At 35.2% G+C, this 18,371-nt stretch overlaps 1 protein-coding gene across 2 annotated transcripts; it reads left to right on the plus strand.

The window, feature by feature from the left end:
- The first annotated feature begins 222 nt into the window (after positions 1-222).
- Positions 223-3,797, plus strand: LOC107797605 (protein C2-DOMAIN ABA-RELATED 11-like). Of its 2 annotated transcripts, none has more exons than XM_016620504.2 (4): positions 223-412; positions 1,621-1,740; positions 2,276-2,371; positions 3,121-3,797. In XM_016620504.2, exons 2-4 carry the CDS (start codon positions 1,630-1,632, stop codon positions 3,418-3,420), a joined length of 507 nt encoding a protein of 168 aa, XP_016475990.1. In that variant the 5' UTR covers positions 223-412; positions 1,621-1,629; the 3' UTR covers positions 3,421-3,797. The 2 variants fall into 2 exon arrangements, with proteins under 2 accessions (XP_016475990.1, XP_016475989.1); XM_016620503.2 differs by having other exon boundaries at positions 230-412; positions 1,599-1,740.
- The last annotated feature ends 14,574 nt before the right edge of the window (positions 3,798-18,371 follow it).

Below are 18,371 nucleotides of genomic sequence, written 5' to 3' on the forward strand. Positions count from 1 at the left end.
GGGGATGACCAATTTATGACTTATGGCTAATTTTAACTTATAAGTACTTGACTTATAAATATTTTGAGTATTTACCAAACGCGTAGATAAGCCAAAATGTACTTATAAGCCAGATATGCTCTAACAAAAACCGTTACTAGTAACACAATACTAATAACCAATTAAATTTTGTATACAATGTGTATTATCTTATTCCAAAATTTATGTTAGGATTAATTATTCCACTATTATCAATCAAATACAACTCCTATACTATCTTTTTGTGGGATCTTAGACAGTAGTGCTCATTCGGTCATTCCATAATCCACCCATTCCTATGCTCCATTTTGCGCTGTCCCTTTGTTGAATCTTGGCTTCTTCACTGTTCAAAAGCAAAGAGCGATCACAACAAGAAAATCTTCTTTTGCTTCATGTGAGTTAAACAGTGTTCCTTTTTTCCTTCTTGCTGTTTTAAAGTTTTCTTGAAATATCTGGTTCTGCTTCATGTAACATAAAATTTGTTCCTTTTTTTTTTCTTTTCTGATTTTTTAAAGGTTTTGTGGAAATTTTAAACATATGGGTCTGCTTCATCTGCATTAAAGATCTTATTTTTTTGGTCTGTCTGCTGTTTTTAAGGTTTCAGCTGCTTATTATCTAGTTGGACACTGTTAATGAAGTTCCCTTTATCAAGCTCAATTCCAGGGTTTTGTGTAATTTGTTGCTGTTGTGTCTGTTTTTTGCCAGAAATTATCTCCCACTCTTGACATTTTCTTCTTCTTTTTAATTAGAGCTGAATTTTTCTGCTATACTATCTGTGTTTCCTGATCTATGTATCATGAAATGTCTAGAAATGCATACATTTCTGTCAATAAGTTTCATGTATTCCCATGGATTGCTTCAGAATTTAGTCGAATCCTGTCATATAGTTTTATAAGGAAAAGTTCCACCTTTGCCCATGGCGAGTCAGATGAGGGGTAGAGGGAGGCCTAAGAAGAACTGGGGTGAGGTGATTAGGCAGGACATGGCTCTGCTCCAGCTTACCGAGGACATGACCCTCGATACAAAGGTGTGGAGGTTGAAAATTAGGGTGGTGGGTTGATAGACAGTTTAGAGTTTTGCCTTGTCTTACCGCTAGTAGTAGTACTAGTCGGGTACTTTCCAATTCATAGTCCCTTGTTTCTATACGGTGTGTCAGTATTAGCAGTAGGATTAGCACTATTCTTGTAGTTTCATATCCCTAGATCTCTGTCATTACTTGTTATATTATTTGCTTCCACTGTCTTATTACTTTGTTGTTGCTATTGTTTCTCTATTGCTCCATTTTTAATGTTCTTGAGCCGAGGGTCTTTCGGAAACAACCTCTCTACCTTCATAGGTAGGGGTAAGATCTGCGTACACACTAGTGCACTACCCTCCCCAGACCCCACGTGTGGGATTCCACTAGGTGGTTGTTGTTGTTGTTAATGAATTTCCTAATACAAATACAATGTCTAAGCAAAAGTAATTAGGTTCGGCCGAACACGCACCTAATAGACTCGCTCCACTCCTGCTTTCTGATATCCTCTAATATGTTCAGGATTCTATTTTATAATAAGGTTAAGTTGCCTTGTAAAATGCAGCTCTGAGTTTATGACATTGCAGTAGTGGATTATGGGAGACAAATTAGGACAGATAAAAGTGACCGTTGTACAAGGAAAACGTTTGGTGATTCGGGATTTCAGGACCAGTGATCCTTATGTCATTCTCAAGCTGGGTAATCAGGTCGTTCTATGTTTTCCCCCTCTGCTTCTTCCTTATGATATTATCTGTCTCATAGTACTCAGATGTTATTTATTCTTGGACGTTCAGAGATTTTACTAGTTTTATTTCAATTGCATACTATGAATCCTTGTTAGTGAGTAGCGATAATGAATTGTGATTGTTAGACCAAGTTTAATATTTTATGATGTGATGGAAGTCGCAGATAAATTGATTTCTTCTCGCTAGATTGTTTGCCTGTCTCACGGATAGAGCTGGAAATAGGGCGTCTCTCTTTCATTTATGGAATTGTTGTTGTCACTTCCTCAACCTGCAAGACAATAATTTTCTTGTACTTATAGAGTTCTCTTCATTTACAAAATAGTATTTCAAATTAATCGTACAATTGCTTCGCAAAGATTGAAAATAATATCTTTTATGTTGTATGTCACCTCAGATGCTCGTTACGATATATGATGTTACCCTTTCAGTTTACATGAGAGTTTTGTAATTGCTATGTTGAGCTGACATCTGATAGTGCATTTTATTGTTTTACCAGACTGCCAAAACCAAAGTCATAAATTGCTGCCTTAATCCTGTTTGGAATGAAGAATTTTGTTTCTCTATCTCCGAACCAGCTGAGGTTCTCGAATTGGTATATGCTTCTACCTACACTTTTATATTGTTAGCAGTTGTATTGTCATCTCTCGTAGTCCACGTCTGATCCCATTTTATAGACTTGAATTCAGGCAGATGACGTGCTTGCCTCTTGCAAAAGTTTTGCATATTTCCTTTCTTTATTTTGGACTATTATTGGTGTAGGTCTCCGGGCTGCCCTTTTGAAAGGGGAGCCTTGGCGTAACTGATAAAGTTCCTGCCATGTGACCTCCACCATGAGGTCACGTGTTCGAGCCGTGGAAACAGCCTCTTGCAGAAATGTAGGGTAGGCTGCGTACAACAGACCCTTGTGGTCCGGCCCTTCTCCGAACCCCGCGCATCGTGGGAGCTCAGTGCACCGGGCTGCCCTAGTGTAGGTCTGTTTAATAGTTGGGCTGCATGTTCTGAAATGTTTGAAGTTTAAGATTGAAAAGGATATAGCAGTTACCCATAGGGCCATCCTATGAAATTTATGATGCGGCTGAACTTCAGTCATTTCACTCTACTGCTTCAATTAGTGTATATGTTCTTCAACAATTTTTCGCCTAATTGGTCGAGATAAAGCAAAAGAAGTTAAGATAGTTCTTTAATATGCTGGAACATATTTTCAAGGATTTCTAAGGCCTTGTTCTTCAGTGTGTATATTATTTATTACATGAAAATGAAATCATGTCCGCATCCTGAACTGCTATCTAAAAAAATTTCTGTAAAATTCGTTCCAAGTCATTGAAATGCAATCTGTGACAGGAAGTATTTGACAAAGACCGTTTCAAGGCAGATGACAAGATGGGAAATGCTCAACTTAGCCTTCAACCTTTGGTTGCAGCTGCTAGATTAAGAAAGATTCTCGTTGTTGCTTCCGAGGGGACAACATTAAGGAAGGTTATCCCGGAGAAAGACAATTGTCTAGCAGTTGATAGCAGCATTAGTTGGGTAAATGGTGAAGTTGTGCAACATGTTTGGTTAAGGCTTTGTGAGGTGAAGTCTGGCGAGATAGAGTTGAAGATCAAATTGATCGATTTTTCGTGTTCTGCTCCCTCCAAGTAGAATGGTTCTTAATGACATCGATACATTTCTTGTTTGATCAGCGTTATCGTACAGTGACATGTCAAGTAGAAGAAGCGCCTACATTTAGCATCTTTCAGTTGGAACTCAAGGGATTATTTGTTGTTTTTAATCAAGTATGTGCAGATCTAATCTTATTCTGTGGAAAGGAAGGGGAGAAACAGGTCCTTTTTAAGCAGCAATTAGCACTGAATTTGTTCACTTCTCATAACCAAAGAACATGAAAAGGCTATTCTCTTTACTAGATTTGTCTGGGAATATGTGGTGTTGTATCTTATGTTGCAAGTTAATAATGGTGATTTAGGCAACAATATATGGTATTGGATTCAAACTACTGTCAAGTTAGACATTCTCTATTCCTTCTTAACTACTTCATCCGTTTCAATTCAGATGATGTAGTTTGATTTGACACAATGTTTAAGAAAAAAAAGAACATTTTTGAAACATCTTTGAAACATTTTTGAATGTTTAAGGGGCAAAAGCTTTGTGGGGCTATGATATTTTTGTGGCTATAAAAGCTTCTTATTAAGGGTAAAGTGAGTAAAATGAAAAGTTTAAAGTTAAATTGTTTAATATATAAAATGTGTTATTCGTTTTGGAATAAACTAATAACGAAAGTGTGTCATTTAGATTGAAATAAAGGGAGTATTTGAGTTAAAAAAATCTTGTAAAAAGAAAAAGAAAAATGCAAAAAAAATCTTGTCGCTAAACAATAAGGCCGTAATCCGAATCCCAAAGAATTAACCTAAATAGAAAACCCACTTAATTACTTAAATTAAAATAGCCAATGAATATATAATATATGTATAGTTATATATAATTATTATATAATCTATGTATATCGACTAAAAAGTAAACAGTGACACTGGTTGGCTATTTGCGTAAACATCAGTCACTTGGACAGGATGGATGGACACTAAGGCCCATTCTGCTTTGATTGGATCGATTCCGGGTCGAATTTGCCGCCACATTCCACTAGGCCCCAAATCATTACCAATTTCATTTCCGCTCTCTTTCTCCGCCAATGGCGACGGTGACGAAACTGAACCTGAAGGCCGAGGCCGTCGAGTCCGGCGACCGCCACGGCCGTGACTCTGAGAATGAGGCGGAACAGAATGTAGCTGTGGCAGCAACAAGCGATTCAAAAACAAAGAGAGTAGTTGTGGAATTAGGAAATGGAAGCCAAGTAATCTACATGCCTAAGTTTTTAGGATACGACCAATCATGGGATTATTTAGAGTATTTAAACAAAAATATACCCTGGAAACGTCCCACTATTCGCGTCTTCGGTCGATCCTGTGTTCAGGTTCTCCATTTCTGCAATCTCTCTTTCAATTTATCTGTTGAAGTTTGGCAAAATGCCAAAGTCCCACATTGGTTGGGAGTTAAGTTTGGGGGAATTTTTCCCCTATAAAAGAAGGCCTAATGTTTAGGATTGAAACACATCTCTCATTTGCCTTCTCATCTGTTTAAGGCATTTGTATCTTCTCTCTTTAGTATTATTTCACTTGTATTTTTGGAGTGAAATAAAATATTGGTTGTGTCCGAGGAGTAGGCAAAATTAGCCGAACCTCGTAAATTCTGGTGTTCCCTTTATTATTGTTTTATTGTCTTATTTATTATTTGGTGGCTGTCATAAATTTTTGGTATAGTAGTTGTGACTTATTCACACTATATACATTTGGCTTCCGCAACAATTGGTATCAGAGCCAAGGTACTGTCTAAGTATGCTCTGTGGTTGCAGCATAGTCTGATCTTCCACATCAGAAAAGATTTATCTTGGTAACTGAGTCAAGGTTCTGTCTGAGTATGCTCTGTAGTTGCAGCTTAGTCTGATCTTCTACATCAGAAAGGAAATAATCTTGATTTGTGTCGTCAGCTATTAAATAATATTTGTGTCAAATATGGGGGACAATAAACAAGAAGAATCTACATCAAGTGTCAACAATACGTCATCATTGGCATTTTCGCTTATGACAAGAATTGTGTCAAATGCGAAATTTGCGGTAGAAATTTTTGACGGGTCCGGACATTTTGGGATGTGGCAAGGCGAGGTTCTAGATGTCCTTTTTCAACAAGGGCTAGATCTGGCCATTGAAGAAAAGAAACCAGATGTTATTGGAGAAGAAGATTGGAGAATTATCAACCGTGTTGCTTGCGGTACCATTCGATCCTACCTTGCTAGAGAGCAGAAATATCCATACACAAAGGAAACTTCTGCAAGTAAATTATGGAAAGCACTGGAGGATAAATTTTTGAAGAAAAACAGTCAAAATAAATTGTACATGAAGAAGAGACTGTTTCACTTCACCTATGTTCCTGGTACCACGATGAATGAACATATCACCAGTTTCAATAAGTTGGTCACAGATTTGCAAAATATGGATACAACTTATGATGATGGTGACTTGGCCTTAATGTTGTTGGCGTCACTTCCTGATGAGTACGAGCACCTTGAAACTACTCTACTCCATGGAAATGACGAAATTTCTCTCAGAGAAGTTTGTTCAGCTTTGTACAGCTATGAACAAAGAAAGCGAGAAAAACAGAAGGGCGGAGAAGGAGAAGCACTGTTTGTGAGGGGTCGTCCTCAAAATCAAACGAGGACAAAGAAGGGAAGATCCAAGTCAAGATCCAGACCCAGTAAAGATGAATGTGCCTTTTGTCGAGAAAAAGGGCACTAGAAGAAAGACTGTCCGAAGTTGAAGAATAAGGCCAAACATAACAATGGAAAGGCTATTATGGATTCAAATGTAGCTGATTGTGATGATTCAGACTTCTCATTAGTTACAACAGAGTCATCAACATCATCAGACATATGGTTGATGGACTCGGCTTGTAGCTATCATATGTGTCCCAACAGGGACTGGTTCATGGAATTTCAAGAAGGAGAATATGGAGTCATCCACACAGCGGATAACAGCCCTCTTACCTCATATGGCATTGGTTCAATACGATTAAGGAACCATGATGGAATGATCAGAACATTGATAGATGTTCGATATGTACCGGATTTGAAGAAGAATCTCATCTCTGTGGGAGCCCTAGAATCAAAAGGGTTCAAAATCATTGCAGAAAATGGAGTGATGAGAGTATGCTCCGGTGCACTAGTGGTAATGAAGGCTAATCGGAAGAATAATAATATGTACCGCTATCGTGGCAGTACAGTTATTGGGACAGCGACAGTAACATCCAGTGACGACAAAGAGGCAGAAGCAACCAAGCTATGGCACATGCGCTTGGGACATGCTGGAGGAAAATCCTTGAAAACTCTATCAGATCAAGGATTGTTAAAAGGAGTAAAGGCTTGCAACTTGGAGTTTTGTGAGCATTGTGTTAAAGGGAAACAGACAAGGGTTAAATTTGGTACAGCGATCCATAATACTAAAGGCATTTTGGATTATGTACACTCTGATGTTTGGGGTCCTTCCAAAACACCTTCATTGGGTGGGAAGCACTATTTTGTAACCTTTGTTGATGATTTTTCTCGAAGAGTGTGGGTGTATACAATGAAAAACAAAGATGAAGTGCTGGGAATTTTTCTCAAATGGAAGACGATGGTGGAGAATCAAACAGGCAGGAGGATCAAGTGTATTCGCACAGACAATGGAGGTGAATACAAAAATGATCATTTCAATAAGGTCTGTGAAAATGATAGCATCGTCCGACACTTCACTGTTAGACATACACCACAACAGAATGGAGTGGCAGAACGTATGAACCGGACCTTGCTGGAGAAGGTACGGTGTATGTTGTCCAATGCTGGCTTGGGCAAAGAATTTTGGGCTGAGGCAATTACATATGCATGCCACCTCATTAATCGTCTACCATCTGCTGCTATTGATGGCAAAACACCATTTGAAAAATGGTACGGAAAACCTGCTGTAGATTATAACTCTTTGCACGTGTTTGGCTCAACTGCATATTATCATGTGACAGAGTCAAAATTGGATCCAAGGGCAAAGAAGGCTATTTTTATGGGAATTACTTCTGGAGTCAAAGGATATCGCTTATGGTGTCCTATGACAAAGAAAGTAATATTCAGCAGAGATGTTACCTTTGATGAATTTGCTATGGTAAATAAGGTAACAGAAGATACCAAACAAAATGAAGGTGCTTCTAAGCAGGTGGAGTTTGAGGGAAAGTTTATTTTTCCTACACAAGAAGCAGAGGAGGAAACAAATGAAGATTACCCTCTGGAAGGAGAGCCAGTAGAGGAGATTCCAACTCAGGAATCTCAACAACAACTTGAATCAATAGCAACCAGCAGGCCAAAAAGAACAATAACGAAACCTGTTCGTCTCATAGAGACGGTTGCTTGTGCAACCTCAATTGTAGCTGATGATGTTCCTACTACTTATAAAGACGCTGTCCAAAGTTCAGAAGAAGATAAGTGGAGAATTGCCATGAATGATGAAATACAGTCCCTTCATCAGAATCATACATGGAGATTGGCCAATCTCCCGAAGGGAAAGAAAACAATTGGGTGCAAATGGGTATTTGCAAAGAAGGAAGGATTTCCTAACCAAGTAGATGTTCGCTACAAAGCAAGATTGGTGGCCAAAGGATATGCTCAAAAGGAGGGAATTGATTACAATGAAGTGTTTTCTCCAGTTGTAAAACATTCCTCCATTAGAATTATGTTGGCTTTGGTAGCACAATTGGATTTGGAACTAGTTCAGATGGATGTAAAAACTGCGTTTTTACATGGAAACTTGGAGGAGGAAATCTACATGACTCAGCCAGAAGGATTCAAAGTTGCTGGAAAAGAAAATATGGTGTGCAAACTTGAAAAATCGTTGTACGGATTGAAACAATCTTCTAGACAATGGTACAAGCGATTTGACGAGTTTATGTTGCGGCAAGGGTACAAGAGAAGCAAATACGATCATTGTGTGTATTTGCACAAGCTTAAAGATGGTTCCTTTGTATATCTTCTCCTATATGTTGATGATATGTTGATAGCTTCCAAGAATTTGGAAGAAATTGATAAGTTGAAGATTCAACTGAAGAAGGAGTTCGAGATGAAGGATTTGGGTGAGGCAAAGAAAATTCTTGGCATGGAGATAATTAGAGATAGACGTTCAAAGAAACTCTGTTTATCTCAAAAGGAATATTTGAAGAGAGTACTTCAACGTTTTGGCATAGATGACAAGACTAAGCCAGTTAGTACTCCACTTGCTTCCCATTTTAAGCTAAGTACTACTATGTCGCCAATGGATGAAGCTGAACGAGAGTATATGTCAAAGGTACCATACGCAAATGTTGTTGGTAGCTTGATGTATGCAATGGTTTGCACAAGGCCTGACATTTCACAAGCTGTTGGAGTTATTAGCAGATATATGCACAATCCAGGGAAGGAGCATTGGCAAGCTGTGAAGTGGATTCTACGGTATATTCATAATACTGTAGATGTCGGGTTAGTTTTTGAGCAGGAAGACAATCAGTCTGTAGTTGGATATTGTGACTCAGATTTTGCGGGTGATATGGACAAACGAAGATTAACTACTGGTTATGTGTTTACTTTTGCAAAGGCACCAGTTAGTTGGAAGTCTACTTTGCAGTCAACAGTTGCTTTGTCTACAACAGAGGCAGAATACATGGCTATTACAGATGCTGTGAAAGAGGCAATTTGGCTTCAAGGATTGCTAAAGGAGCTTGGTGTTGAACAAAAAGGTATCACAATTTTTTGTGATAGTCAAAGTGCTATTCAATTAGCGAAGAACCAAGTTTATCATGCAAGGACGAAGCACATTGATGTTCGGTATCATTTCGTACGCGAAATCATAGAAGAAGGCGGAGTCACGGTGAAGAAAATTCATACTACAGAGAATCCTGCTGATATGCTGACAAAGGTGGTGACTGCGGTCAAGTTTCAACATTGTTTGGATTTGATCAACATTGTTGAACACTGAAGATTGAAGATGAAGACACAACCAAAATTTGTTATTGAGAGAGAATTGAAAATGTGGAATTTTGCCAAGGTGGAGATTTGTTGAAGTTTGGCAAAATGCCAAAGTCCCACATTGGTTGGGAGTTAAGTTTGGAGGGGATTTTTCCCCTATAAAAGAAGGCCTAATGTTTAGGATTGAAACACACCTCTCATTTGCCTTCTCATCTGTTTAAGGCATTTGTATCTTCTCTCTTTAGTATTATTTCACTTGTATTTTTGGAGTGAAATAAAATATTGGTTGTGTCCGAGGAGTAGGCAAAATTAGCCGAACCTCGTAAATTCTGGTGTTCCCTTTATTATTGTTTTATTGTCTTATTTATTATTTGGTGGCTGTCATAAATTTTTGGTATAGTAGTTGTGACTTATTCACACTATATACATTTGGCTTCCGCAACATTATCTAGCTCCATCAGTACTAAAAACTTTTTGTTTATTTCAAGGGGATCTAAAAGTGTATATATATACAAAAAAAGTTTGTTTTTTACCCTATTGTACAGTTTAATTTTTGAATTGATAGCAGAACAAACTAATTTGAAATGCACGAATTACCATTAACAACATGATCTCAAATGGATATTTAGATTTTCAAGAATTTTATTGTTTCTGGTTCAGTTTTTGTCTCGTCGTTTTAGGATGGTGGTAGTAGCAAAACCTCAGTAAGTTATGTCCATCAAGATAGAATGATGCTTTTCCTGTAACAATCTTAGAATGGCTGCAAAGAGAAGAAACCGATGATCTTAAACTTTAAATGCTAAAGCTGGATGCTTCTTTTCTCTTGTACTAAATCAGTTCAGTTCTGACTTGTATTTGAAAATGAGCAAAAAGGATGGTCGAATTTTGCGTTTCGTTAGGTAGGACTTTAAGGATCATGGCCAAATGTTTTGTCCTTGTTCGCATGATATGCTTGAACAATAACGTCACATGATTCGTAATTTTATTTGTTGGTGCCCATGATTGACCATTCAAATTAGAAATAATTGTTGCTTTACGCTCTTTTAGTGTGCGATTTCATAGTTTAGTTTGCCTGACCATTCAAATTGTAAATCTTCTGCTGATTTCCTTCTTTTATTGTGTTATTTCTTGGTTTAGTTTGTCCGTGTACCGATCAAAAGGGCATTCCGGTGCGTAAAGTATCCGACGTTCACGCAGGGTTCGGGGAAGGGACACACTCTAAGGGGTGTGATGTAGAAATAAAAAAAATGTTTAAATATATGTGTACCAATCATTCAAATAAAAAATGCTGTTACTTTACTCTCATTACCATGTGTTCTTGTGGGGGAAAATAGATTGACAGCGTTCACAATATTTCAACAGCCTAGAGACAGTTGTTATGTGGCAATTGAAGGATTACCACAGCTAGTTTATAGTGGATACCAGCCTCATGCATATTCTTGGGATGAATTTCCTCCACTTAAGGACATTCTGGATGCTGTAAGCTTGCTCTTCTTCACTTCTCAAGTTCTAGTACCCGGTCATTGAGCTGACTTTCTTTCTCATACCTTCAGTGTTGCACTTTAGGTCCACAAAGCTCTTCCAGGAAGTCGTTTCAACAGCTTACTATTGAATAGGTATAAGGGAGGCGATGACTATGTGGGTTGGCATGCTGATGATGAGAAACTTTATGGACCAACTCCAGAAATTGCTTCTCTTTCTTTTGGATGTGAACGTGAATTCTTGTTGAAGAAGAGACCAGATAAAACATCCCAAGGTATGTGATTAGTGTAAATATTGATTCTGTAATGTTCTTTTGTTTGTCAAATGATGTGCGAGTCTTCAGTCTAGTAGACCTTTCGTTCGGTTAACTCATTGTAAGTGACAATGTTGATTCCATGGGAATCTCGTTAATCACTTCCTCTTCTGTTTGCTATCTATTGCACCAGGTAAAACATCCAGTGGTGAACCGCCCAAAAAGCGACCGAAGAAGGTTGGCTCTCCAGATCAACACTCCTTTGTCCTAAAACATGGTTCATTGCTGGTAATGAGAGGCTATACTCAGCGGGATTGGCTTCATTCAGTGCCTAAGCGCGTGAAAGCAGATTCCGTACGGATTAATCTCACCTTCAGGCTTGTTCTTTGAACACTCACTATGTATCAAATGCACTTCTTAATTGTATATAACTGGGGTTTGGATGTCTTATGCAGTGCACTCAGCAACAAAAGGAAGGTGGTTTTGAGTTTGTGTGAGATGAAATTTACTAGTACTAGATCTGTTTTTTCCCCTTCCTTTTCCGCTAGTTCCCTCCCCAGACCCCACGTGTGGGATTTCACTGAGTTTCTACTCCTCCGGGGTAGGGGTAAGGTCTGCGTACACACTACCCTCCCCAGACCCCACTAGTGGGATTACACTGGGTTGTTGTTGTTGTTGTTGTTGTTGTTGTTCCGCTAGTTGTAGAGGGAGAGCATCTATCTTCAGTCTTATGGCACAATGATACGTGCTGTGTGTTCTACACCTTCTGTCTATAGAGGAAATTTTTGGGATTATATACAGAGTTGATCTCACAGATTCTGCAATCATTTAGAGAAAGGTTTATCTTTTCCAGGCTTATGATTGTTACTAGGGGGTGTACATAGGTCGGGTTGGTTCGGATTTTACAATTACCAAACCAAATCAATTGTGTCGGGTTATTAAATCTAAAGACCAAACCAAACCAATAAAACTCGGATTTTTCGCTCTCGGTTTTTCTCGAGTTTTCGGGTTATTCTTGTTTTTTCGGGAGTTTTTCCAGTAAAATCTTCGTAGAACAAAACATATGAATTGTGCTCAAAGTATTTCTTTTCCTAGTAAGATACAACTATATAAAGTATTTTTCAAGAAAATAATACAAAATATGCGATATGTCATGGCATTATCCTAAAATATTCAACAATAAAGACAATAAAATTATGTAATATAAATATTGCTAGTTAAAAAGCCATAATAAAAATAAACATAATCTAAAAGTACTAAGTCATGCTAAAATAAGTAGACTAACAAGGGAGTATTAATTACATGACTAAACGCTAAAGAAAAAATAAAAATAGGTTATATATTTTTATCTAAATTATTACAAAACAAAAAATAAATATTCAATTCATTCTCATTTGTAGTATTGAATTGAATGTCTTTTGTTATTATTAGTATTGATTTAATTTTAGTTTGGGCTTTTGTTAGCACTATTTAATTTACTAATGTTAATGCCTATAAAACTTATTGGAACATTCAAAAGTTCTAAGTCCAACCTTGAAATAATTCCTCAAAAGATAAAATTACGAAATCTTTTAAGAAATATTTATAAATTACATCACAATAAGTATATTTATATATTAAATATATCTAAAACTTCCATATATATAATGTCGGGTTGGTTTGGTTTCGGTTTGACTTTCTTTAGTTAAAACCAAACTAAACCAATTATGGTCGGGGTTTTTTTCCAACACCAAACCATAGTCGGGTTTTTTTCTCGGTTTGACTCGGATTATCGGGTTGGTGCGGTTTGTTGGTTTCCTTTGTACCCCTAATTGTTACTATGTTTTATGTTGCAAGAAAGAAATGTTCCACCTCCAGTTATGTGCCTGTATTAGCTGTATTTTTCCCATTAGAAATTAAAATGAATGAGAAAAGGAAAAAGATTTGGAGGATTGGTTCATATTTTAGACAAAATGTCTTTGCTTAAGAGTTGAGTCTGAAAATGTAACACTTTTTTTTCAAGGTTAGTTCTTAGAAGAAAAAAAAGTACTTTTGAATATATGTAAAAGCAGGTTTTTGTTAAGCAGATACTTTTAGCCCGCGTCCGAACATAAATGTATATATTTACTATTTTAAGAGCGGTTATACATTATCATTTTTACAAAAGAAATAGTTTCTCTCCAAAATCACTTTTTAGAAGTATATTTTAAAAGTTTGATAAAATGCTAATTGCTGCTCAAAGTGTTGTTCAAATTAACTAGCCAAACACAAATTGTTTCTCACAAAAAGTACTTTTTTAAAGTATTGTTATACAAATAGTGGACCAGATTCAATAGTAATTTTACATAGATTATACATTGACTATACACAATTCTCTCTCTATATATATATATATTTTTACTTCCTATATAAGAAGCACGGTAGAAAGAGGTGAAACAGAGACGTCTTCGTCGACATGCCAGCTTCCACCATTATATATTTACCTTTGTTTTTCGGTATTATTACATTAACCGCCATCACACAATTTGGTAAATAAAGGGAACACATATTTACTCAAGACTTTTCCACATATACATAGTACAAATTGTGAGACCTCTATTCGTTGAAAGTTGCATCTGCTAATAAGCACATAATACAAATACTTCAACCAAATTTAAAATTTTCTAAATCAAGTATATTTGGCAGCTCATTTATATCAAGCACAGAAATTGAAAAGGAAATTGTATTTGAATTCAATTAAATATATAAGTTTTATGCAATTAGGACCTAATAGATAACTAATTACAGATTTTGAATAGTTAATATGTTAAATCGACGGTTAAAATCAACCATTAAGCTTGAATATATGAAATTGACAAGTTAAAGCGTAGCAGAATAAATTTACTAAATAAAAATATAACAGAATAATTTCACTAAATAAAGAATATTTTTTACATATAAATATATACTAGGTTTAAGTTCAACCAATGTCAATAAGTTCATAATTAATATTTATATTCATCTAAAACTTTAAATATTATAAATTCATGAAATAAAGTAAATATAATACTATAACATTTTGCAATTTAAGTAGTTTGTAATGCTTTCAAATAGTAGTACAATTATTTGGGCGCCAACTCATTCAATATGAAGGAATGTGCATATCTTTTTCTCTAATAAAGTAATATTATGTAAAGAAAAGTTATTGTAAAATTTTAAATTAATTTTGCAACTTTAAAATTAGTTTCTAATTAAACTTTTATAATATTATTCCTAACCTATTAACCCTTATATTTTCATGAGTTTATTTATTTTTAAATACTAACATTTAAGCTAATTACTAATTTAGTTATTAATTTAATTTTGTATTTGCTATTTACCCTAAATTTAATGGACCAAAGCACTAGAATATACATTACGGAAAAAAAATGACAATTTAAAACATTTTTAATTTAGTTATTTCTTGAGTTGGAACTTGCAAGTAATATGTTTATTTGCATTACTATCGTTTCAAACTGATTTGACTATCCTGCAAAAATAAGAAATGATGGAAACTTGCGTTAATATTCCGTTGAAAAATATTTCTTACACTCACTTATTATTTATAATTATTTCTAATATCATACGCGAAATTTAAACTATAATAACTTTATCTAAAAATTTAGTTAAAATTATTGAATTGGATGGTATATAGTGTTCAATCTCGAGAAAGTTGACTCATTAAGGATATTCAAGTAGTAGATATTCAATTGCTAAGCAGTTAAATATTTTAAAATTTTTCCTTAATACTTGAGAATATTGATTAAAAATTAAAATTATTTACAAGGTATGTACTACGAAAATACAAGTTAAATAGCTATGCATGGGCCCAACAAGATATGATTGTTCTTTGCATTTGTATCGTTACGTTAGTTTTGGTGGCAGAGCATCTAAATCATTTACATGTTGACTTGCTTGAATTTCAAGCCTCTAAAGTAAAAGTTAGAATTCTAGTAGCATTGAGCCAAGACATTATTTATGTCATTATTTAACTACTATGAAAACTTCGAACTGAAATTTATGATTTCTCAGAATTAAGTGATCTCTTGATATATTCATGTACAAATAACTTCAACATACAAGTGACATACTGCTAAGGATGTGGGGAAAAAAAGGGGGTCAAAAATGGCATTAAATAGAAAGGTCAAAAATAAAGCAAAAGACTTTTACCATTTCCTGCGTTCTGGTCAACATAAGTGAAGGCAAAGTTCTCTTTAATTCGTCAATATTTTTGAGCAATTTCTCATTTTCAATATTGCCACTTGTTATTTCAACGTTTAAAGTTGCGATTCACATTCAAACTCCAATTCAGAACAACCAAAGAGTTTGAAATGAAACACCCATTGTTGTATCTTTTATTGCATACACAATTTAAAGTTCTTCCAGAGTTGTTGATAAATAGAGCCATGGTATTTCAAGTTGTTTACACTTAAAACAGCAGCTCAGACGAAAAAGATAGAAGAGGCTATAAGAGTTATTGACATTATTATATCACTAATGAAGAATACAACAAAAATAAAGTAGAAATGATACCAAAATATATAGAAGATAGAAACGTAATTAACAGGAAGAGAGTTAGTAGATGATCAAGAAGCTCTTCCACAAAAGCTGTTGTTGAACTTTCCAAAGCTTTGTTTTTCTTGTTTAAATTATGAACTTCATTATGTAATACCTTTTTGTCTGTGAGCAAAGTGCATATGTCATCATTATTTTTCACAGAAACTTCATTTTGAAAAGGCACGCGTGAAGGCATGAATTCATCTCTGCAAAAGTCAGTGCTAAAGTTTACTAACAGTTGTCTTGAGATATGGAATTTGCTAACAGAAAGATGTTGCCCCATATTAGAGATACAACACTCTTCATTTACATTTCCACATATAAAAGTGTCACATAGTTTAAGAATATCACCTTCTGTTATTGATACTTATAAGTATCTCGTCGCGCCTCCTTCATAGACAACAAATCTTTTCATCTAAATATTTGAGAGAGGTCTCTGAATTAGCTAAAAACAAAAACACGAACTGAGAGGAAATTATAAAGCAGTGAGAATAAAAGCTAATCAGCAGTTTACCACTACTTAAACAGCCCAGAAAAAGTTTTCTGTATGTGTTTCATGTGTTTGTTTTTATCCAAAACAACTGATATAATTGGAAGTGCTAAATTTAGTTTTAAGCTCATATTTAGGGTAGTAAATTAGATGATCATAATATATATATATATAAAATTCTGAAAGCAAGTAATTTGATAGTTGAACACAAAAAATGAATTACAAAAAAAAACAGATTATAATGCTACGCAAAGCTTCTATACTCTTAACATAAATACCATAAACTCTCATGAAGACATTGATTTCAAATTGCAGTCTATATGCAGTTCTCATCAACTCCAACTGTCGAGTATTCAAAACAGTTTCAACTTCCATACACTTCACTATTTGCGATTCAATCTCTCATTGCCTGAATGTCGTCTCAATTTCTTCGATAACCTGAATGAAATTCCAATGGATAAGGTACTTAGTTTATACATTGACATTCACCTAAGACATACAAACACATAGAGACATACACACATATACATGTATATATACATTACACACAAGAAAAACACAGTGAATGAGATAAAACTGCGTGGAAACACCTGATGAAGCATATCCTTGAGCGAAACTGACACAGAAGTGCAGCTGAGTGTTCCATTGCTTCAGTTTTTGTTCCTTCCTTTGTGTTTAAGAGATGACACAGGAGAATCCGTAAGCTATAGGGTTCACGATTTTTGAAGATTCAAAATCTTCATTTACAACTAATGCACAAGAAAGGCCAATTTGCACACACGTACTATCTGTTGGTACTGATCCTGTATATTTAGGAATTTTTCCGGTATAGTATTTGATTTCAAGTATGCGAAAGAGATCAATTGCACTTATTTCAAGAAGACAAAGGAATGATATGCGGAGAATATTATAGAATTTTTTATTTAAGCTAAAAGAGATCAATTGCACCTATTTAGGAAGCTCGTTAATGGAAATTCAGTTTTAGTAATCGATAAATATCAAAGTTGCAAGCGAAGATACACGTATAAGTATAGAATATTCAGCAAAAGTCTACTCTTATAAAGAGCTAACCATATCAGCAAAACTAAAAAATCTGTGAGCTACAACTCTAAAGCAGTATCACTAAGCCCCAGATAACATCTGAAGATATAGTAAAGGAAGAAAAATTCAGTATTAAAACAAGACATTGCCTAAGGAAGCAGAAGAATAGAGTTTCAATAAGGAAGGATCATGTTTTCTGCTCTACTCTTAGTCAATACTTGTTATTCATATTTTCGAAATCTACGCTACTGTAGAGTTAGTTAGTTATTTCATATTTGATACAAATGATTTAGATCATGTAGTTATGCGAATCAGGAATGGGTGTCCCAAGAAATCCTAAATGCCTCTTTCTGATACAAATACTCGAAAATCTTCAAAAGAAGAAGACCTAAGAAGCTAAGTAGACCTTAAGATGATTTGAATAGCAAGTATTAACTGCATATCCTGAGTATGAATAGAGAATGCCCGATGTATCTCTTGTTGTATGTAATAATGAGAGAAGATATTATTTTTAGGGGGTCTATAGTAACAGCAATTGTTAAATCAATCCATTCAACAAGAAAATTACTTACCGGATAGCTAGTGTTGTGCCCAAATTGTGTCATACCTTGGCTTCTGATAGTACAACGGTCAATTTATAAGATAGCAGCTGCCAGAATGATTTCTTCGTATACTACATTGTGTGTTGTATCATCATCATTGCTATCAAATGTTGGTGGTCGGATCAACAATTTCACAGAATTCGAGTTTTTTGGTCGTGATAAAGCAACATAAAGTTGACCGTGGGAAAAAACAAGCTCTCGTAAATAAATTTCAACAAAATCTAATATCTGACCTTGAGCTTTATTTATAGTCATAGCAAAATATAATCTAATAGGGAATTGTGTTCTTTTGAAAGGAATAGGTATTTTTTTATCTTGTGAAGATAACAACGGTATTCTCGGAATAAACACGTGTGTATTTTTTAAATCCCCGCTTGCAATTTTAGCACTTATAATATTCCTTTCAAAATTACAACATACAAGTGGTGTACCATTACATAAGCTTTCGCACAGATTAAATTTTGCAATAATATAACAGGACAATTTTTTTTCAAACTTAATTTATACGGAGGTAAACCAGCATGTTGTAAGCTATGCAAAAAATCTTCATATTGACTTTGATCATTTGTTTCAGCAGTTTCATCAAATGCAACATATGTCCTAGAA

The sequence above is a fragment of the Nicotiana tabacum genome, chromosome 16 (genome assembly GCF_000715075.1).
Source record: "Nicotiana tabacum cultivar K326 chromosome 16, ASM71507v2, whole genome shotgun sequence".
In the NCBI taxonomy this organism is placed as follows: Eukaryota; Viridiplantae; Streptophyta; class Magnoliopsida; order Solanales; family Solanaceae; genus Nicotiana; species Nicotiana tabacum.

Coding starts and splice junctions, on each gene's coding strand:
- LOC107797605 (XM_016620504.2), top strand. CDS start 1,630: ATGGGAGACAAATTAGGACAGATAAAAGTGACCGTTGTACAAGGAAAA. Junction 1,741..2,275: donor TTCTCAAGCTGGGTAATCAG/GTCGTTCTATGT, acceptor TTGTTTTACCAG/ACTGCCAAAACCAAAGTCAT. Junction 2,372..3,120: donor CAGCTGAGGTTCTCGAATTG/GTATATGCTTCT, acceptor AATCTGTGACAG/GAAGTATTTGACAAAGACCG.